The 22,155-nt window shown below is 48.9% G+C and overlaps 1 protein-coding gene across 3 annotated transcripts in view; it reads left to right on the forward strand.

Moving 5' to 3' along the window:
• The window catches only part of LONRF3 (LON peptidase N-terminal domain and ring finger 3), a 51,708-nt gene extending 40,997 nt beyond the window's left edge, over window positions 1-10,711 (forward strand). The window contains exons 12-13 of one of the 3 annotated variants that reach the window (XM_042975244.1): window positions 9,786-9,944; window positions 10,359-10,711. In XM_042975244.1, the coding sequence (XP_042831178.1) occupies window positions 9,786-9,944 (159 nt within the window). In that variant the 3' untranslated portion in view covers window positions 10,359-10,711. Of the gene's footprint in view, window positions 1-9,785; window positions 10,080-10,358 lie in introns of those variants that run through there. The other 2 variants (XM_042975246.1, XM_042975243.1) reach the window with 2 other exon arrangements.
• Window positions 10,712-22,155: the final 11,444 nt, after the last annotated feature.

Here is a 22,155-nt window from a genome sequence, read left to right on the forward strand (position 1 = left end):
GTGTCCGTACCGCCCACGTTGGCTTCTTCCAGGTAATGCAGAAATGCCCCTGCTGGACTTGTCCGCGTTCAGCCCCACGTGAAGGCATGCGCTGGTCAAGGCAGGAGAGTGCAGGCCCCAAGGAGCCCTGCCTCTGGATCTCTGAGCCCCTTTCTCCTCCCCTTTCCGGTTTTCTGTTGCTGACTTCCCCATCTCGGCCTCTGCTCGCATTGACTGGCCATCCACGTTTACCGTCCGCTTTTATACACACGGATTAGCAAGTGTCGCTGTTGCGTTAGAAAGCCCCAAGGAACCCTTTCTGCCTACCTTCTCGTAAGTCAACTTCAACGATTTCTGGATGCCACAAGCGCAACAAAATTTTAAGTCCTGAAATAGCCCGCTCGCCCTAAGTCCAGCTTTGCTCTAAAAATCTTGCTTCTCTCACATTTTAGAGGGAACGTTACGGGAATATGCAGCAGAATCATGGGGACGGGGAGGGATCACTGCCCCTTTGGCCCATCGGGATACCTGTTGCCACTCCCAGCATACATTTTCTGCTCCTCCTACAAGCCCAAACGAGCTCTTACATGAGAGGACCAGCGGTTACGGTTGGCGGGGGGTGGGGGGACATCGTGCCCACACACGGCACCGAGCTCTTCTGTGCAGGCCGTCTGCAGGGATGCGTTCACTTGGAAATGGCTAATCGTGGCGACTGAAGTTGCTATCTTTTCACCTCCCTCTGGGCAGAACTCCACGCATCCTCTCAAAGTGGCTGGATTTGGCCTCCCATCCCGAAGGGGGACGCCGCATGTGCTCGGGAAACATGGGCCCTGTTCTTCCACCCTGGGGCATCCAAAAGCCAATGTCCACCGACTGTTCACTGCATGCCAGGCCCTTTTCTAGTTGGTTTTTGTTTTTGTTTTTGTTTTTGTTTTTTTTTAACATTTAGCTTTTCATTCTACACCATAATCTACAAAGTAGACCCCTATTCCCATGTTATAAGTGACTAACTGCAGCACAGGGCGGTTATGTGACTTGCCTTTGGTCACATGGATTAAGCCCTGGGCAGTCTGATTCCAGAGCCCACACTCTTAACTGCTACTCTGAGTCACCCATCATGCAGTGGCACAGACCCAGGAGAGGGACTCAGCTCGTGGCTACCCAGGGGGGAGCTTCCAATAATAATGACAACAAAGCAGCAGCCATAGCAGCTCCCATCTGTTGAATGCGAGCTATGCGCCGGCCACTGCGTTGAGCGCGTTCTTATTCAGTCCCGAGGCAGACGCCATCGTTACCCGCCCCCCCCCCCCGCCCTTCAGTGGGGAGCACACTGTGGGGTCAGACAGCCTGGATTCCGAGCCCGGCCTCCCTCCTCCCTGGCCTCGTGGCCTTCCACAAATTGCTTTCTCTTTCTGAGCCACAAGGAGGAGAGTGGCAGGCCTTGATTCCTCTGTTCTAGAGTATTCTAGTCTAGTCCCCCCAAGACTGCCCCTCTTCTGGCTTTGGAGCCCTCCTCTATGGAAGGCCTGTCTCCCTAGTGACCACACACTCAAGGGGTGCCCCAGTTGTCAACAAGGCTTGCCCAGCTACCTCTTCCCCCTACCCTACCCGCTCCCGTGGCGGCTTGGAATATTCTGTCACCAAAGTATAAACAAAGATCTGGAGATTCAAAAGGTAAAATGAAATGAGAAACTTCAAATGCTGCAACCCCACACTTCTAGAGTCATACATCTCAGAGCCGACAGAGGCCTTAAGGAATGTAGCTCAGTTTCCGGCCTCAGCCGGTATTGTTGTCCGTGAGGCAGTAGCCAACATATTTGATCCACGCTCTACACACTAGGGAGCGCTCCCAGCTGCCCCCCTCACCCCATGGATGTTCGGATGGGGGGCGGCCTGGACATGGAACTTTCACTGGGAAGAACAAGGGATTGATTTATTATTTATTTGGGAAAGAGCACGTGAGCAGGGGAGAGGGGCAGAGGGAGAGAGAGAGACTCTGAAGCAGCCTCCACGCTCAGCACGGAGCCCGACACGGGGCTCGATCCCACGACCCTGGGATCATGACCTGAGCCAAAATCAAGAGTTGGATGCTCAACCGACTGAGCCACCCAGGTGCCCCCAAAGAATTTTGTTTTTAAGCAGCTACATCCTATTTGGTAAGGCCCCTTTGGGAATTATTCTCTCTCTCTCTCTCTCTCTCTCTCTCTCTGTGGTTCCCCCCACCCCTACCACCCCACTGCCTCGCCTCTTCTCTTCAGATTGCTTCTCCGCTCAAGGAGCTTTTCTCTCCCACAACCTGCTGCTTGGGAGAAACTTCCACCCCACCCACAGAAGTTTGGGTTCGGTGGGTCTGAGTCAGGCTGCTTTAGGCTGGGCAAGAGGAATCCTCCAGAAGCACGTCTGCCAGTTCAGACACCCCTCCACTTGCAGCCATTTAGACGATCACGAAGGAGTTGAGGTCCATATCCCAGCCACGAATGAAATCAGATTTGGGGATCAGATGTTAGTAAAGTATAGTGGCTGAGAACACAGACCCTAGAGTCAAACTATTTAGGTTAGAATCTTGCCCCCTGCCACTTACTACACATGTGACCTAGCAGGTGATTAATGGTTTCCTCTCCTCATTTTCCTTTGTCCAAATATGGCCTTCCTGGGGCAGGACATCAGAAGGCTTCCTATAGGGGCTCCTGGGTGGCTCAGTTGGCTGAGCGTCTGACTCTTGATTTCAGCTCAGGTCCGATGATCTCATCCAGTGCCTGGTCTGTCTCCATCTTTCCTCCATGTTCTTAAAGCCCCTGAATGAAGCAGCTTCCCCAAGAAGGCTCTCAACCCAGTCCTTCCTGCCCGAGGCCAGATGCCCGAAGGGGAGGGGTTTTGTCGGCCATCAGCAGTACAGGGCTAGAAGGCCACAGACGAAGGAGTTTTCACGGTGGGAAAAAGTGCTTTGCGTTTTCCTTGGAGCAGGTCGTGACGTCTTGCTGGCTCCCTCATTAATTCATGAGGTAAACAAAAACTGTAACACGTGTTCAAAAAATAAATCAGCAAAGTGGGAAAAGAGTCTTCTGGCGCTCGCGTCCGCCTCCAAGTTCAGATGCCGGGGTGTTCACCGGAGGCCTTTCCACCTGTAGGAACTGCCAGGAAAATAGAGGCTCAGCTGCCATGGCGGTTCCTAGTTCAGGCCCCTCCGCAGGCTGTAATACCTCCAATCCATTCACTTATTAAGGGCGCAAGTGTTTACGGGACACATATTCTACGCTGGGCGTGGGGCTGCAGAGACGAGCGCAACACCGTCCGTGCCGTCGAGGGGCTCACAGCCTGGGGAGGGAAGCATACAGCATCACACAGACCATTGGTGGCCCGTCAGAGGAAAGGACCTAATGTTGCCCGGGGAGGGGTTCAGGGAAGGCTTCCTGGAGGAGGTGTGCAGGAGCTGACTCATGAAGGATAAGAAGTTTTCCAGATGAAAGAATGGAAAGGGGTTGGAGGACATTCCAGGCAGAAGAAACAAGGGGAAAATATCTGGTGGCCCATAGGGAAAGTACTGGCCACTCATAGGGAATATTGCGAGCAACCCAGCCTAGCAGAGCACGGGGCTGAAGGCTTGACGGCGAAGCAGGGCCCAGTTTCTCTCGCTTTTGTTTTATCCTGATGGAGGCCACCGGCTGGTCTCCTGGGAGGCCTGCGCGGCAGGCTTTGGGGCAAAGGAGAGCCCGGCTGGCTGACCGAGTCGGGATTCTCCGCGTAACCGCCATGGGAGGCCTGTCGGCACAGCCTGACTCCCGGTGCCGAGCCCAGCAGCCCCCGCAGGGTTTGGACCGGAGGAAGAGAAAGAGCGATCGGCGGTCACGAGAGCCAACTTCTAAGATTTCAGAAATTTTACAAGCCAGTCGTTCAACACAGCCTTTATTTAAAGAGCAAGTTGTGTAAACTTACAATGAAATAAATTACATTAGACGCAAAGTAGTGAATACCCAAAGCTTGTCACATCCTGATTATCGTACTACTTTTTCCTCTTACGCTATGCTCTTGAAGTTATTTAGGTCCTACTGCGTCTGCAGGGTCAAAACGCCATATAATGGCATGTCGCTGAGCACCCTTCCCAAGTCCACGTTCGGGGACGTCAGGTTGGTAGCAGCACTCAGCCAGGGTGGGAGTATTTGTACCCCCCTAGAAATTACGGCTCCCCTCCCGGAGCGCTGTTGGCTACATTTTTACGAGCACCCCGCCGGCTCTGGGCCTTCCCTCCTCCCTCCCTCTCTACGCTTCCTTCCATCGCCAGTAGCTGTTTTCAGGAAAGAACAATCCTGGAAACAAATTCACGTGGACGCGCGAAGTGCCAGGAGTCCAGATTTCTGGGTTGGGCTCGTAGGTGGTTTGTTCTTTCAGCAGAAGTCTTCTGGAGGCACCACGAAGATACGAGTGAGAGATACTTTTTAGACCCGACTTTTCAGAGGCTGGTGAAATATACATGACAGACTACGATCTCCTATGCTTCTGCCTAAGGTCACCCACCCCTTCAAACCACAAGGCTGAAACTAGTCCTCTTGCCGAGGATTTCAGTGGAATTAAGCAGCTGAATCCCACTCACCCCACTGAGGTCGTGACAAAATGGATTTACATTTTGTCCCCAGCCGGGAACTCCCAGCTAGAGAAGTTTCCTTCCACCACCACTACACAAAGATTAATAATAATAATAATAGCAGCAGCTGATATAAATTGAGTGCTTACTATGTACCTTACCACTCACAGCAGTTCTATAAGGCAAGTACTATTACCGTCCTTGTTTTATTTATTTATTTATTTATTTTTAAGTTTATTTATTTATTTTGAGAGAGAGAGAAAGAGAGAACCCCAAGCAGTCAGTGCAGAGCCCGATTTGTGGGGCTGGAACCCACAAACCATGCGACCATGACCTGAGCTACCTTGAAGTTGAACAATTACCCGACCGAGCCTACCCAAGTGCCCCCGCCCTCATTTTATAGACGAGGAAACTGAGGCTCAGAGAGGTTAAGGAACTTGCTGAAAGGCACCGAGCAATCGAGCACTGGAGGGAGATATGAATGCAGGCAGTTGGTCTGCTTCCAGAACTCTCACTTCTCACCATGGCAGGGAGCCGTCTCCCATCAGAGCTGTCCTCATGGCCCTTCCCATGGCTTAGCTTGGGCTCATCCCATGCTCTCTCTGACCAGCTTGTTCTTTCTCCCTGTCCATTTCGTGGTGACACTCATAGGGGCTTAGCTGTAAGGCTGAACTTGACTGTTACATGAGGAAATCACAGAAGCTGAGAAAGTCCCCGATCATTGCCATCGTATGATCCTTCCAATGTATTTCTATTAATTTTTTTAAACATTTTTATTTATTTTTCAGAGGCAGAGTGTGAGCGGGGGAGGGGCGGAGAGAGGGAGACCCAGAGTCCGAAGCAGGCTTCAGGCTCTGAGTTGTCAGCACCCAAGCCCGAGGCGGGGCTCGAACTCACGAACCGCGAGATCACGACCTGAGCCGAAGTGGGACGCTTAACCGACTGAGCCACCCAGGCACCCCTGATCCTTCTAATGTACTAAAACAAACGAGGAAATGCCAAAGATAAGTTCACAGAATTTGTGATAATACAAACATTTAATGCAGAGCAGTTTAATGCAATGGAATTTTGCGATTCACAAGAGAAATAGGGCGTTGTTCAATGAAGATAGAGTTTCAGTTTTGCCAGAGAAGAGTTCTAGAGATCTGTTGTGAATATTCAAGAATGTGACTACACTAATACTACAGAACTTTACACAAAGATGGTTAAGACGAGGGGCGCCTGGGCAGCTCAGGCGGTTGAGCGTCCGACTTCGGCTCAGGTCACGATCTCACGGTTCGTGGGATCGAGCCTCACCCCTCGACCAGCTTTGCGCTGACAGTGCAGAGCTAAACAGAGCAGTTTAATACAGTGTAGTTTTGGGGCGCCTGGGTGGCTCGGTCGGTTAAGCGTCCGACTTCGGCTCAGGTCATGATCTCACGGTCCGTGAGTTCGAGCCCCGCGTCGGGCTCTGTGCTGACAGCTCAGAGCCTGGAGCCCGCTTCAGATTCTGTGTCTCCCTCTCTCTCTGCCCCTCCCCTGTTCATGCTCTGTCTCTCTCTGTCTCAAAAATAAATAAACGTTAAAAAAAAATTTAATACAGTGTATTTTTACTAGTTACAAGATAAACCCAGGATTTACGTAGCAATTCGTTTGTACCGAGCTCTGCGCGAAATGCTCTGGAAAGGGAACGTGAGCTTTACGTTGAAGGATGAGTGGTTTTGGCTGGTCCGGTGGGTGAACCTCTGTGAATGTGTGAAAAATAGTCTTGTTGCAAGATAACCGGCCACATCAAGGCCCTTCGTGAGTGTAGGGCCTTGATGAATGGCTTTCTTAGCTGCCCCATCCGTGTATCGCGCTCCGACGTAAGGCTTCGGGGAGTGGAGGGTCCCTCAATTCATGGTCAGTCCACTCGGTTTCGGGGCTCTGGCTCTCACTCTAGCTTCCACAGAAGCAGCACAAGCTTGAAGGACCTTCCAGGCCAAGGCAACGTTGTCCTGACATCTGGTCATCTGAGCAGATGGTTGAAACTTATTTCATCATTCTTTTTTTTTTTTTTTTTAATTTTTTTAATGTTTATTTAGTTTTGAGAGAGAGCACGAGTGGGGCAGGGGCAGAGAGAGACAAAGACACAGAATCCGAAGGGGTTCCAGGCTCCAAGCTGTCAGCACAGAGCCCGATGCGGGGCTCGAACTCACGGACCGTGAGATCATGACCTGAGCCGAAGTCGGACCTTAACGGACTGAGCCACCCAGGCGCCCCTCATCATTCTTTATATTGCTGCGCCTCAGTGGGTTGTCACCACGATCGTGTCACACAAAAATGTGGAACATTATGTATCTGCTGTCTAGAAAAAGGCGCAGGCCTGAGCGCGCGCGCACACACACACACACACACACACACGCTATTTTGAATACACTTTGCATACCGTTCACAGACCTCCGAACCAAGGAAGTCCATTCGCGTATTCTCTGTATAAGAACTTGCTACGCACTAAAGTCCACAGTCTTTAACAGGAAGTTCTAAGCCAAAATTGTTTGAGGCCACCGAGTTTACCACGAGAGCCCATCATTTTCTAGTGACCTGGTGGTGGTTAGCACATCAGGACAATATGCTAAGTCTGTACTTGACCCAAACTCCCAACTTGCTCAGTTTGACAAGCTTGAGGACCGCTCCCCCACCTTCCTCTGACTTAGTCTCCCTGGTGGGTCGGCTGTTGCTAGAATCATCTAGCACACAAACAAATGCGGAGACTCAGCAAATCTCCCCGGGGCCGCTCTGCGTAAAGAGAAAACGTGTATAAATTGTTCTGCCTTTGCGAATCAGCTAAAAGCCCTACACATGGGCACGTATATCTGGGGGCCTCCCAGCCCCTTGGCTCGCGTCCATCGTCCGCCATGCCCTATTTGCTCTCTCGCTTCGGACCTGGGCCCTTCTTGGAAACAGTCTTTCTCTGACTCTAGACTACGACCAATTGGACATTCACTTCCTGTTTTATGCATCTGGAAGCCTCTGTCCCTGTGTCACTACACGGGAGCCCTCCTGTCTCGGATCCCTAATCCTATTTCCACCGGTTTCCCTGCCTTGGTCCTTTAGCTGTTATTTTCCTGAGGCTTGTGCGACACTTCTCCGTTCTTTTGGTCTCGGCTCCCCTCCCCCCGCACCCCCACCCCCAACCCCCGAAGCCTCTGCCTGGCCCAGCATTTCCCACAAATAGGCTGTGCCTTAGTCTCCCGAAGAATTTCACTGTGGCTTTTCAACATACATGTGCATTTAGATTATGATTCCCCTAGATCTCAGCTTTGCCACAACAAAGACAAAACCCACAACGGAGACCACGCTTGCCTGGGCGAGCGTCGCACAATGTGTACAACCGTCAAATCACTCTGTTGCACACCTCAAACGAATATAACCTTGTACGTCAGCTATAGTTCAAGAGGAAGTTTTCTTTAAAAGAACCCACAACTCAGCGGGGCGCCTGGGTGGCTCAGAGAAGCGTCTGACCCTGGATTTCGGCTCAGGTCATGATCCCAGGGTCGCACGATCGTGCCCTGCGTTGGGCTCTGTGCTGAGCATGAAGCCTGCCTGGGATTTTGTCTCTCTCTCCCTCTGCCCCTCCCTGCTGCTCGTGCTCTCTCTCTCTCTCTCTAAAGTAAATAAATAAACAAACAAACATTAGATAGATAGATAGATAGATATAAAACCCCACAACTCAGGAAGCCACGTTGATACATTTTTAAAGCCTAGTCTGACTAGCGTCCTGTCATGCGCTGGTTTCCCCCATTCAACACCCCTCCGCTGCTGGGAGCATGTCTCCCGACCTCTCCCACCCCCAAAGCCGTGGAGCTAAAGAATAGAACGTTCCGTCTACTTGGCTAAAGGAAAGGAGGTCATCAGATTGAGCCCGGGGGTGTGTATGTGGGGGCTCGTAAACAAAATAGCCTCATTTGATTCTTTTCAAACAGCGTTTTAGCTAGGTCAGGTCTTCCGACAGCCATGCATTGGGGGGAAATGAAGGGCTATCAAGTTACATAACAGGACTACGGACACTGGCAAAATGAGAGCTAGGTAACTCTTGGGTTAATATTCCTCGTCGACCTAAAAGTACATTGCGAGAAGGAAATAGCGTATTTCTGATCATGAAAACATGACATCTGTACCCAGCCTTTTTAGATCAACAGTGGAGCATATACACTGGGCTCGTTTTCAAGGGTGGTGGGGACCACATTCTGAATTATTTTCTCCAGAGCTTGTCTTGAGGAACACGATAGTCGAACGTTCCCAAATATCTTCGCCCATCTGGTCCTTGGGGCACGAGTTGATACTTGTGCAGGAACAAGGTGCCATTAGATGTGCCCATTTGGAATCTAATAGCTCATCTAGAAGACCATACGATCAGGAGGTTTACGAACTCCGGGTGTCTTAATTTGGGGACGTGCCACCGCAAAGCATGCTGGGACCTCGGTAGAGAACTGGTAGAGAAGAGTCGAGCGCCACGTCAAGCCGATAGTGCCCAAGGCAGGGTAGCAGACCTGGGGAAATAAACATTTGTTCCTGTTGTGGGCTGAACTGTGTCCCCTGCAAAATTCGTATGTGCAAAGCCTCACCCCCAGTACCTCCGGATGCGACTGTATTTGGAGATATGGCGTCTAAAGAGGTGATTAAAGTAAAATGAGGCTGTCAGAGGTGGCACCCATCCCATCTGACCGGTGTCCTTGTAAGAGGAAGGGCCACGTGAGGTCGCAGTGAGAAGGCAACCGTCTGCAAGCCAAGGAGAGAGGCAGGAGAAATCTGACCTTGATCTTGGACTTCCAGCCTTCAGGACTGTGTTATTTTGTCATGGCAACCTTGGCAAGTATACTCGGTCCCTCTCTTTTACTTCCCAGACTCCAAACCGCCTTCTTGGGGGACTTGGAGAAGTCTCCACGGACGAATATTGGTGGGAGGCAAGGCCTGGCTAGCTGCAGCAATGGCGGGCATCAAGGTGGAGTTTCCAGTTCAGTGATGAGGGTGTCTAGGGGGCAGGTGGTCATGTTGGGTGCCCAGCGGCGACAGCTGTCCCGAGCGGGCTAGTTCTGTCACGTGCTGGTCGTCATTCTACCTGGCGCTGGCCTGGGCTTGGCTCCCTAGGTCCCCCAGGGACCCTGGGAGCTTCTTAGAACCTTTAAATAAATACATTTTCTCCCTTAATCGGTTAAAGATGGTTTCCGGGGCTTCTAATCGAGACTGGAAACCACTATGATTTCAGGCCTACATCCGTATCCCGAGAGTAACTCGACTACAAATACGACGACGAAGCGTCAGGGACAAAGTTGGAAGGGAGGTGGCCTCAAGGATCTCAGGACTCAGGCAATTTGAGCAGTGCTCCGGCCGTGGAAGGTGCTACCAAGGGGAACACCCGCCCTGAGTGAGATGTTTTTTCCTTTTGCCTTCCCTCCTTCCCCTTGTCCTCCTCTTTCGGGTCCTTCTTTTTTATTCCTCAGCCTTGGGCCCACTCATGCTTTGACTAGGCCGCTAAGCTCCACAGACGCTGTTCAGCCCTAAGTGGGGCCCTTGGGAGGATGGGAGCTGTGAGCCCGGCTCAGTCTGGCTTCCCTTGGGAACGAAAGCCGCCCCAGGATGCACCCCCACCCCACCCCGCCATCCAGCCCTTCCTGTACTCAGCTTCGAGGACTGATGGATAATCATAATATGACATCATTTCTGTGTAAATTTTGATTCTCTATTACTTGGAAGCTGAGACACAGGGGCAGCTTTTGTGGCCTCAACCCTTGGGCCGAGAGCCTAGTCCTTAACTGCGAGGTTTTTCACGTGACCTCAGGCTTGTCCCATGTCCGCTACCTGCAACCTTCCTTTGCCACGTCTGATCGGTTCCTCGGCCTTCCTCGCCTCGTTCCAGCCTGCGGAGTGTCCAGGCACGACAAGAAAGTGAGTCCTTGAGCAACAGCAGGTACAGCGAAGGGGTCATTCCTGGATTATTTCTCCTGTTGGGGAACTCAGTGGGAGTATGGGGCCGAAGAACTGTAAAAAATACAAAACAGCGCAAAAAACCCGGGAGACAAATCGAATGCGTCTGGGATAGAAGACTTTGGAGCATTCCCCAGTGCTAGAGAGCACATGCTCCTTAGAGTTTACCCAATCCCTCATGGAATAATTTAACTTAAAAAAAAAAACCAAAACAAAACTCTTTTTACTGGGGGGGTGGGGGGGAAGGTCAGTAAAGCAAAGGTTTCTATAGCACCCTGGCCGCCATACCTCTTGTAACCTATGGAATCGTTACATTACGAGGTACAAGTAGGTCAGAGAAGAGCCTTATGGGAATTGGCTGACCAGTGGTTCTCTAACTGGAATAAGTGGAGGCTAAGGCCGCTCACCAATGAGGAGGCGAGGAGGCATTTACAAATGCCTGAGGCTCTGTGCGTCCCGTCCTGCTGCTGGGAGGGCCTGCGACTGGGGGAAGGCTGCGGGGACTGGGATTATCTTGTGCTGTGTGTGTGTCTTCGGGATGGGGGGCGGCGGGAGGGGTGCCCTAAAGAACAGAAGAATAAATCCCGAGCAAGCAGAAGGGCTAAGGCTTGAGTCTGGAAAGCCTGGTGCTACTTGGTTGGACTCGGTGATTTTCCCTGACGATCTGCTACCCGGGTAAGAGTCGGGCGGGCCTCTTTGTTTTCGAGGTGAGGGAGGCAGATGAGGACACGTGTGGGCAAGAAAGCACTGGAAGGCCAGGATGTAGGAGCTGGTAGGCACACAAAAAACCCACAAACCAAAACCAAACCTAGGGGACCTGAGGGTTGAGCAAGGTTAAAAGGGCTAATCTGTCCAGTGACGCATCCCTTGCTGCCCTCATTCTCCCCCATTCCACGACCTGTGACAACAGCCATAAGGTCCCATTAGGCCTACAAGTGTCAGGTAGAAAACCGATGACTGTGGCGCCTGGGTGGCTCAGTCGGTGAAGCGTCCAACTTCGGCTCAGGTCACGATCTCGCGGTTGATGGGTTCGAGCCCCGCGTCCGGCTCTGTGTGGACAGCTCGGAGCCTGGAACCTGCTTCGGATTCTGTGTCTCCCTCGCTCTCTGCTCCTCCCCCGTGTTCTCGCGCGTGCTCTCTCTCAAAAATAAACTTCAAAGAAAAGTTAAAGGAGCACCTGGGTGACGCAGTCGGTTAATCATCCGACTCTTGATCTCGGCTCAGATCGTGATCTCACGGTTGGTGGGTTTGAGCCCCCCATCAGGCTCTGTGCTGATGGCAGGGAGCCTGCCTAGGATTCTGTCTCTCCTTCTCTCTGCCCCTCTCCAGCTTGTGCTCTCTCCCTCTTAAGATAAATAAAGTTAAAAAAAATTAATAAAGAAATAGACATTTGGGGGGAAAAAAACCCTCGATGATTAATACAGAGACTTCTAGAAATGAATACCCACCATTAGTTTCTTTTATCGTGGCGACACCTCAGCAAACCAGATGTAAATAGATGAATCAACCCGCTTTGGCTTAGCGTGGGCAATTGCAGAGCCTTATATAAGGCAGCTGTTTGATTTTGCTCCTGCTGATAAGAACAGGATTGGACTTAGAGACACTTGTTTCCAGCCTGGGTTATACGATGAAGGAGACGCGCACGCGCGCACACACACACGCACACACACACACTCTATTTCCTCAGCATCCTGTGGGAGGAAAGTCTGTCACCTGATCAACATCAGCCCCATCAAAGGGGCCGGAGTCCCCAGTCTCGCCAACCACGCCGAGGCCGAGACCACTTCCCGGACCCTGGGAAGTTGTGTCTTTGCCAACTTGCCCTTGCGTCTCAGGACCCGCCTCTGCCCTCCCCACCCCGCACACAGCACGCTCGCTCGGGCACCTCCTGTGTTGTCCGTGATCACATTTGTCCGAGCGAAGGTAGGGGTGAAGACTGAGAAATGGTTAACTTTGTAGGAGTGCCAGTGAGAGGCATCAGTCGCGGCTAACAGAGCTACCGCACTCAGGCGTTGGCTCTAATACTGAAGTCCAGGGTCATTTCCAGCTTGCTCAGTGACCTTCAGTCTTCTGTGAGTCACAGCTGCAGCTGAGTCATAGGCAGTAGGAGAGAGGCTGTCTTTTCCACTTATAAACCTTCTTCCTTATCTCCTCCCACATTCCTCCTAGTCACTTGAGGAAGGGGCTGCGTCTTCCATTCCTCTTATGACATGAATTTCTAGAACGGGTTTGGAGTCACACAGATCTGTCATTTGCCATCGTTAGATTACTTCCTCCGTCTGCGGCTTAATTTCCTTACCCACAATGAGGGGATAAGACAGTGCCTCATGCTATACCACGGGATTATTGTGAAGTTTAAATGAAATCGGTCCTGTGAAGCATTTGTTCAGAGTCCCGGTCGCCTAGTAAGTACCCAGAGATTGGGAGTCACTATTAAGTCATTCCCCCAAATTATTTTGGAAATCTTTTTGGAAACCCGTCGGTGATGAGCTTGGTCAGTGAGAATTATTTCTTCAGAATCTCATCACCCTGGAAGAGGAGGCAGAGACCCGATCTGGTTTCTGCACCTTAAAAACTAAGGACCAGGGCACCTGGCTGGCTCAGTAGGAAGAGCATGCAGCTCTTGATCTCAGGGTCGTGAGTTCGAGCCCCACGTTGGGTATAGAGATTTCTTAAAATAAATAATTTTTTTTTTTTTAAAAAAAAGCTACGGACCAACCCTAAGCATGTGTAGATCACATCAAAGGGCACATATCCCACAAAGCTATGCGTGAAAATGGGCTTCTCTCCGTCCCTCCCCTGTGCATGGGAAGGAGTGGCCTAGGCTTTACCTACCTTCTGCTTGTGAGACCTCTGATAAGGGCAGAGATATCCCAGCGTATCCCAGGGTTCTCCACACTTATGCTAATGGAATGGTTTGTCCAATCCATTTAGAAAAAATGGTGTTGAAGGGCATCTGGGTGGCTCAGTCAGTTAAGCGTCCGACTTCAGCTCAGGTCATGATCTCGCAGTTCGTGAGTTCGAGCCCCGCGTCAGGCTCTGTGTTGACAGCTCGGAGCCTGGAGCCTGCTTCAGGTTCTGGGTCTCCCTCTCTCTCTTTGCCCCTCCCCCTGCTCGGCTGTCTCTCTCTCTCTCTCTCTCTCTCTCTGACACACTCAACTTGTGAAACTGGCCAGTCCTCAAGTTGAAGGCTATTTTGCTAGTTTCTTTCTCTGGAAATAGCACAGGAATCAAGATATTTCTTACTGAACTTCTTCCTTCCTTCCTTCTTTCCTCCTTCCTTTCTTTCTCCCATTCTCTCTCTCTCTTTCTCCCTCTCTCCCTTTCTTTCTTTCTTGCTTTCCTTCATTCATTTTTTCCTCCAGAGAAAGAAAAGTCTGCAAGTGAGTTTCCATGAAGTGTTGCTAAGTCTTTCCCACAGCAGGTTCAGAAAGCCAATATCGGGGCTGGTTGTGCTTTTAATACCCCCCCCCCCAAAGCAAGATGACCAATTTGTCCCATAGCCTTTCAATCCCAGATTGCAGTCATAAGAAATTGACAGGCTTCCAGCCTCCAAAGGCAGCTTCCCCCCACCCCCCCGCCCCCCAGGAACAAAGCTTCCGTATTGGTTCACACACACACACACACACACAGCCAAAGGCAAGATCAGTGCGGATGTTTTAATTGCCCCAGAATCAGTCATCAAAGGACTATTGTGTGGGCGCCTCTGAAGCACCCCCTTGTGTTCCAAATGCAGAGGAGCGGCGCATAAGTGTGGATAAGGCGTGGGCTCAGTGGCCTCGTGCGGCAGGCAAATGACCAAATGACCACTGGTGCACAGGTGCTAACCTTCTCCGAAGGGTTACTGCAGGAGCCCTGCGGGCCGCCACCTCTCATAGCAGACGACAGCCAAGGGCTGGAAAGGGCTGCTCGGGAGCCTGTACAGGTTTCCTCTGATAACCTCACGGACGTGTTCTTAAAATGTAGTATATAATTAGCACACAACGTCACATTCGTTTCAGGTGTACAACCTAGTGATTCGACACTCCTATACGTTACTCAGCGCTTGCCGCGGCGAGCCGTCCCCATCCAAAATTATTGCAGTGTTATTGACTCTGCTCCCTGTGCTCTATGTTTCATCCCCGTGACTGATTTATTTTATAACTGGAAGTCTGCTGCTTTCCTCTGCAATGGCATTTGTTTGACCTTAAACAATAACAGCTAATATTACGGACCACTCCCCATGTGCCAGGACGTGTGCTCAGCACTAAAGGGCATTATCATATTTTGTCCACCACATAATGCTAAGAGGTGGGGACTTATAGTTCCCCCATTTTGCTATTATTCATTTAAAAAAAATTTTTTTTTTAAATGTTTAATTACTTTTGAGAGAGAGAGAGAGACAGAGACAGAGTGTGAGCTGGGGAGGGGCAGAGAGAGAGGGAGACACGGAATCCGAAGCAGCTCCAGGCTCCGAGCTGTCAGCACAGAGCCCGACGCGGGGCTCGAACCCACGGACCGTGAGATCATGACCTGAGCTGAAGTCAGACGTTTAACTGAGCCACCCAGGCGCCCCTATTTTTTTTTAATTTTTTTAGAGAGAGAGAGCCCACTCGCACAAGCAGGGGAGAGGGACAGAGGGAGGGAGAGAGAAGGGGGAACGGCAGAGAGAGGGAGGGGAACAGAGAATCTGAAGCAGGCTCCGTGCTGTCAGCGCAGAGCCTGATGGGGGCTCAATCTTGAACCATTACAACATGACCTAAGCCACCCAGGCATCCTGAGGGAGAGAGAATCTTAGGCAGGCTTCATGCCTGACACGGGGCTCGATTCCACAAACCTTGGGATCATGACCTGAGCGGAACATGTCAGTCGCTCAACCCACTGAGCTACCCAGGCGCCCCTCCCCCATTTTATAGATGAAGAGATAAGAGACTCAGAGCCTGGAGCCTGGTTCGGATTCTGTGTCTCCCTCCCTCTCTGCCCCTCCCCTGCTCATGCTCTGTCTGTCTCTGTCTCAAAAATAAATAAAAACATTTAAAAATTAAACAAAAAAACCATACAAGTCTTTTTCTGGGAGGTTCTTCCCCCTTCTGAATGCTCTCATCGACACTCACCGCTACACCGTGTTTAGGAATGGTAACATGATGAGCCATAGCAGGTACGCACAGGTTGGAATTAAGAGCGGAAAGGTAGAGATTAAAGAATTAAAACGTTGACTGAATTAGGGCGCCTGGGTGGCTCAGTTGGTTAAGCATCTGACTCTTCATTTCGGTTCAGTTTGTGATCTCACAGATCATGAGTTCGAGCCCCACGTCAGGCTCTGCGCCGACAGTGAAGAGCCCGCTTGGGATTCTCTCTCTCTCTCTCTCTCTCTCTGCCCCTCCCCCACTCATGCTGTCTCTCAAAATGAACAAATAAATGAACATTAAAAAAAAAAACACATTGACTGAATAGACAGGGTATCCTGGACCGTTTGGAAAGGCCACATCTTTGTATTCCATTCGTTCTTCCCAGTTATTCATAAATCTCCTCCCACTGAATTTCAGTAAAGCCACTTGAATGAAAGCCACTTGAGGTAATGGATCTAGCCTCTGTTTTATTTCCTATTCCAACCCCCCCCCCAAATTCCTTCACACACACCTCCCACTCTCTTCCTCCTCTGCAGTTAAGCACTGGGTGCCCTCTATGTCACCCAGGTAAACCGTAAGGCAACACTTTGAAGCAACTCATTTAATCCCACATTCGGGCGAAAGCCACGAGAGAGACAATGCTAGAATGTACAGGTTATGAGGACCTGTCTGGTCATTTAGGGAATACCTTCTTTGGTACCCATTTGGATCGCTTCAGTCCCTCTTATTTCCGTGAGACCGTGTAGACATTCCACTGTTCTTTCAAAGTGGAGTTTGAGCTAACAGATGGAGTTGGTAGTCTATAGAGTTAGACTCTAGTCTCAGCAATCCTTTCGGAGGCTCAGTTCTCCCTAGATTCAAGACCTCCTTTTCCAACATGCAGAGTGGCTATCAAGGCAATGTGGGGAAATTTGAGAATGTTCCTTGAAAAATGACAAATTTTACAAATGCAAGTTATCATTTGTGATGGTTAACTTTATGTGGCGACTTGACTGGACCACAGGGTGCCCAGATATTTGATCAAACATTATTCTCGGGGTGTCTGTGGGGGTGTTTCTGGATGAGATTAACATTTGCAACAGTGGACAGGGGGCGCCTGGGTGGCTCACTAGGCTAAACGTCCGACTTCGGCTCAAGTCATGATCTCACAGTCTGTGAGTTCGAGCCCCGCGTCGGGCTCTGTGCTGACGGCTCGGAGCCTGGAGCCTGCTTGAGATTCTTTCTCTCCCTCTCTCTCTCTGCCTCTCCTTTGCTCACACTCTGTCTCTTTCTCTCTTTCAAAACTAAATAAGTATTTAAAAAATTTTGAATCAGTGGATAGAGTAAAGCAGATCGCCCTCCCTAACGTGGGTGGGCCTTATCCGATTGAAGGCTGAATAGACCGAAAACGTTGACCTTCCCCTAAGTAAGAAAGACTTCTTCCTGCCTATCTGTGAGCTAGGACATCAGTTTTCTCCTGCCTTCGGACTGGAAACATACCACTGGCTCTCCTGGGGTTTCACCTTGCCAACTCACCCTGCCGATTTGCGTCTCGTCAGCCTCCATGATCATGTGAGCCAATTGGTTGCAAGAAATCTATCATCTCTCTCGTTCTCTCTCAATGTAGGTATAGATATATATCTCGTATGTGGATCCTGAGAAACTTAACAGAAGACCACGGGGGAGGGGAAGGGGAAGGAAAAAGTTACAGAGAGGGAGGGAGGCAAACCATAAGAGACTTAAATACTGAGCACAGACTGAGGGTGGATGGGGGGTGGAGGAGAGGGGAAAGGGGGCGATGGGCCTGGAGGAGGGCACCTGTTGGGATGAGCACTGGGTGTTGTATGGAAACCGATCTGACGATAAATTATATTTAATATAAAAAACAATAAAAGCATTTTAAGTTCTAAAAAACAAAAAAGGAAAGGAAAAGAAAATGATGGTGGCTTGGCCTAACGCGGTAGTCATTGAGATGGAGATAAGCGGATGGATTTGGGGTATGTTTTGAAGGTAGAGAAAATAGCACTTGCAAAGATATTGCAGGTGGGGGTAAAACAACGGAAGGGAACAAGGATGACCGTTAGGCTTTTAGCTTGAGCAGCTTGGCACTAAAAAGGGAATTGGAGCTCCAAGAGAATCAGAATTACCGTTTGGGACATATTAGGTTTGGGATATGCCATACAAGTGGAGACCTAGATATACAAGTCTGGAGTTCGTGGAAAAAAGTCAGTTCTGGAGGTAAAATTTTGAGAATCATCGGCAGCAGCAGGATTTAAAGCCATAGGACTGGAGGAGATTGCTAGAGAGAATTTGTGGAGAACAAGAGTCCCTGGGCACTCCAACACTTAGAAAGTGAGCAGAGTAATGGGATCCTGCAAAAGAAACTTAGAAGAAAGGGTTGGTGAAGTAGAAAGAATATCAGGAGAGTGCTTTTCCAGAGTAAAGTGAGGAGAGGGTTTCATGAAGGAAAGTACGGTCAAGCATGTTGAATGTTGCTAGAAGGTAAATGATGGAGAGTGGTTACTAGATTTGGTGATACATCAGATTTATAAACGATCACTCTAGGGGCGCCTGGGTGGTTCAGTCAGTTGAGCGTCCAACTCTCGATTTCAGCTCGGGTCATGATGTCACGGTTCGTGAGTTCGAGCCCCGCATTGGGCTCCATGCCGACAGTGTAGAGCCTGCTTGGGATTCTCTCTCTCTCTCTCTCTCTCTCTCTCTCTCCCTCCCTCTCTCTGTGCCCTCCCTGCTGGCCTCCTTCTCTCAAAATAAATAATAAACTTTTTAAAAAAAAGATCACTCTAGTGTTGGTGTGAGTATTGAGTGGGCAGGAGATGGTAGTAGGATTGGAAACGTTAGAAAATCATTGTTAGAAAATCACTGATGAAGACATGCGGATGGCCAACAGGCACATGAAAAGATGTTCAACGTCGCTCCTCATCAGGGAAATACAAATCAAAACCACACTCAGATATCGCCTCACGCCAGTCAGAGTGGCCAAAATGAACAAATCAGGAGACTATAGATGCTGGAGAGGATGTGGAGAAACGGGAACCCTCTTGCACTGTTGGTGGGAATGCAAACTGGTGCGGCCACTCTGGAAAGCAGTGTGGAGGTTCCTCAGAAAATTAAAACTAGATCTACCCTATGACCCAGCAATAGCACTGCTAGGAACTTACCCAAGGGATACAGGAGTACTGATGCATAGGGGCACTTGTACCCCAATGTTTATAGCAGCACACTCAACAATAGCCAAATTATGGAAAGAGCCTAAATGTCCATCAACTGATGAATGGATAAAGAAATTGTGGTTTATATACACAATGGAGTACTACGTGGCAATGAGAAAGAATGAAATATGGCCCTTTGTAGCAACGTGGATGGAACTGGAGAGTGTGATGCTAAGTGAAATAAGCCATACAGAGAAAGACAGATACCATATGTTTTCACCCTTATGTGGATCCTGAGAAACTTAACAGAAACCCATGGGGGAGGGGAAGGAAAAAAAAAAAGAGGTTAGAGTGGGAGAGAGCCAAAGCATAAGAGACTCTTAAAAACTGAGAACAAACTGAGGGTTGATGGGGGGTGGGAGGGAGGGGAGGGTGGGTGATGGGTATGGAGGAGGGCACCTTTTGGGATGAGCACTGGGTGTTGTATGGAAACCAATTTGACAATAAATTTCATATATTGGAAAAAAAAAAAGAAAATCACTGTTACTCCAACTGCAAAGGAAAGATCATAAGGGCTGAGATTGAGGCAGCAGTGCTGAGGGTGGAAAAAAGGAGATACGTGCAGAAAATCTCTTAAACAATAAAACCAAAGTTCTCTCACAAACACTTCTTCCTCGTCACTTCGACTGTTCCGATTTCAAGAACTCGTTATCTGTAGAAGCACAGGACGTGGAAGGAAACCTAGAGATTATCTAGACTAAGGTCTGATACGATGCTTTCTGAGTTACATAGTAAGAAGTCAGGCACCTAGTCAAAAGCGTTCCACAGCAGAATTAAGATTAACATGCAAAAATCAGTTGTATTTCTCTATACTAGCAATGGGCGTTCCAAAAATGAAATTAAGAAAATAATTCTATGTACAATTATATTAAAAATAATATAATACTCAGGAGTGCCTTTAACCAAGGGGGTATATGACTTGTACAGTGAGAACTACAAAACATGTCTGAAAGAAACTAAAGAAACCCTAAATAAATGGAAAGATACCCTATGTTCACGGATTGGGAGACTTCATATTGTTCAGTGGCATCCTTCCCAAACTGATCTACAGATTCAAGACAATCTCTATCAAAATCCTGGCTGTATTTTTTTGGACAGAAATAGACAATATGATTCTAAAATTCATATGGAAATGGCAAGGGACCCTAGATAGCTCAATCTTGAAAAAGAAGAACAATTCAGAAGATGCTCACTTCCCAATTGCAAATCTCACTACTAAGCTACAGTAATCTATACAGTGTGATACTAACATATATATAGACAAAATGGAGACAATTCTATTATATTGGAGTCCAGAAATGAATTCATACATCTATGGTTAGTTGATTGTTGACAAGGGTACCAAGATAATTCAAGAATATGCTCTTCAACAAATGATGCTGGGACAACTGGATATCCACATGTAAAAGAATACAAATCAAAACCACACTGAGATACCACCTCATGCCAGTCAGAGTGGCTAAAATGAACAAATCAGGAGACTATAGATGCTGGAGAATGTGGAGAAACGGGAACCCTCTTGCACTGTTGGTGGGAATGCAAATTGGTGCAGCCACTCTGGAAAACAGTGTGGAGGTTCCTCAAAACATTAAAAATAGATCTACCCTATGACTCAGCAATAGCACTGCTAGGAATTTACCCAAGGGATACAGGAGTGCTGATGCATAGGGGCACTTGTACCCCAATGTTCATAGCAGCACTTTCAACAATAGCCAAATTATGGAAAGAGCCTAAATGCCCATCAACCGATGAGTGGATAAAGAAGATGTGGTTTATATACACAATGGAATACTACTTGGCAATGAGAAAGAATGAAATATGGCCTTTTGTAGCAATGTGGGTGGAACTGGAGAGTGTTAAGCTAAGTGAAATAAGTCCTACAGAGAAAGACAGATACCATATGTTTTCACTCTTATGTGGATCCTGAGAAGCTTAACAGAAGACCATGGGGGAGGGGAAGGGAAAAAAAAAAAAGAGAGGGAGGGAGCCAAACCATAAGAGACTCTTAAAAACTGAAGATAAACTGAGGGTTGATGGGGGGTGAGAGGGAGGGGCGGGTGGGTGATGGGTATTGAGGAGGGCACCTGTTGGGACGAGCACTGGATGTTGCATGGAAACCGACTTGACAATAAATTTCACATTAAAAATAAAAAAAAAGAATGAAGTTGAGTCTTTACCTCACGCCATATATAAACATTAGCTTAAAATGGATCCAAGATCTAAATGTCATAGCTAAAACTATAAAACTGTCAGAAAAATATAGAGGCATAAATCTTTGTGACCTTGGTTAGGCAATGGTTTATTAGGTATGACACCAAATACACAGGCAACCAAAGAAACAATAGATCAATTGGATGTCACCATAATTAAAATATTTCGTGCTTCAAAGGATATCTTAAAGAAGGTGGAAAGCAACCCACAGAATGGGAGAAAATATTTGGAAATCGTATTTCCGGTAAGGTACTTGTGGCCAGAATACATAAAGAACTTATAGAACTGAGAAAGTGTTGACGGATGCACAAGTCAGTAGATATAAAAACACTCGATGGCACACTTGCAGCAGGTGAATTGTGTGGCATGCGAATTATACATAAATAAATATGTTTTCTAAAAGGCCTCCCGTGGCTCCTCCCACCTGCCCTGCTTCTCACCACTGTTCTACACATATCCCAGCCTCCAGCCACATCTTAGTAAACCCCGATTATCACCTGCACTTTCCTCCTTCTGTGCGTTCGTTCAATCTCAGCTGACTCCCTCCCATTTCTCTATGGAAATCTCACCCAGCTCCTGAAATTCATTTCCATTCGCTTCTCAACGGACATTCTTTTTAAAAAATTTTTTTTTCAACATTTATTTATTTCTGAGAGAAAGAGAGCGTGAGTGGGAAAGGGGCAGAGAGAGTGAGACACGGAATCCGAAGCAGGCTCCAGGCTCCGAGGCTCGAACCCATGAGCCGTAAGATCATGACCTGAACTGAAGTCCGACACTTAAGCAACTGGGCCACCCAGACGCCCCAATGAGCAGACATTCTAACTTGTAGTAATAGGTCAGTGTCTTATGCCCATAATTAAACTTAAATGCCTTCAGATCATGGCTCATGTCTGCTTTGCCACAGCCAGGCAGCAGCTGGCACCGACAATTCAGAGTTGAAAGGAATTCACCTTGAACTAAGAGCCTCCCCCCCCCATAGGATTTTTCCCCCAGCTCTTTTTTTTAAAATATGAAATTTATTGTCAAATTGGTTTCCATACAACACCCAGGGCTCATCCCAACAGGTGCCCTCCTCCATGCCCCTCACCCACCCTCCCCTCCCCCCACCCCCCATCAACCCTCA

The sequence above is a fragment of the Panthera tigris genome, chromosome X, assembly GCF_018350195.1.
Source record: "Panthera tigris isolate Pti1 chromosome X, P.tigris_Pti1_mat1.1, whole genome shotgun sequence".
NCBI classification, from domain to species: domain Eukaryota; kingdom Metazoa; phylum Chordata; class Mammalia; order Carnivora; family Felidae; genus Panthera; species Panthera tigris.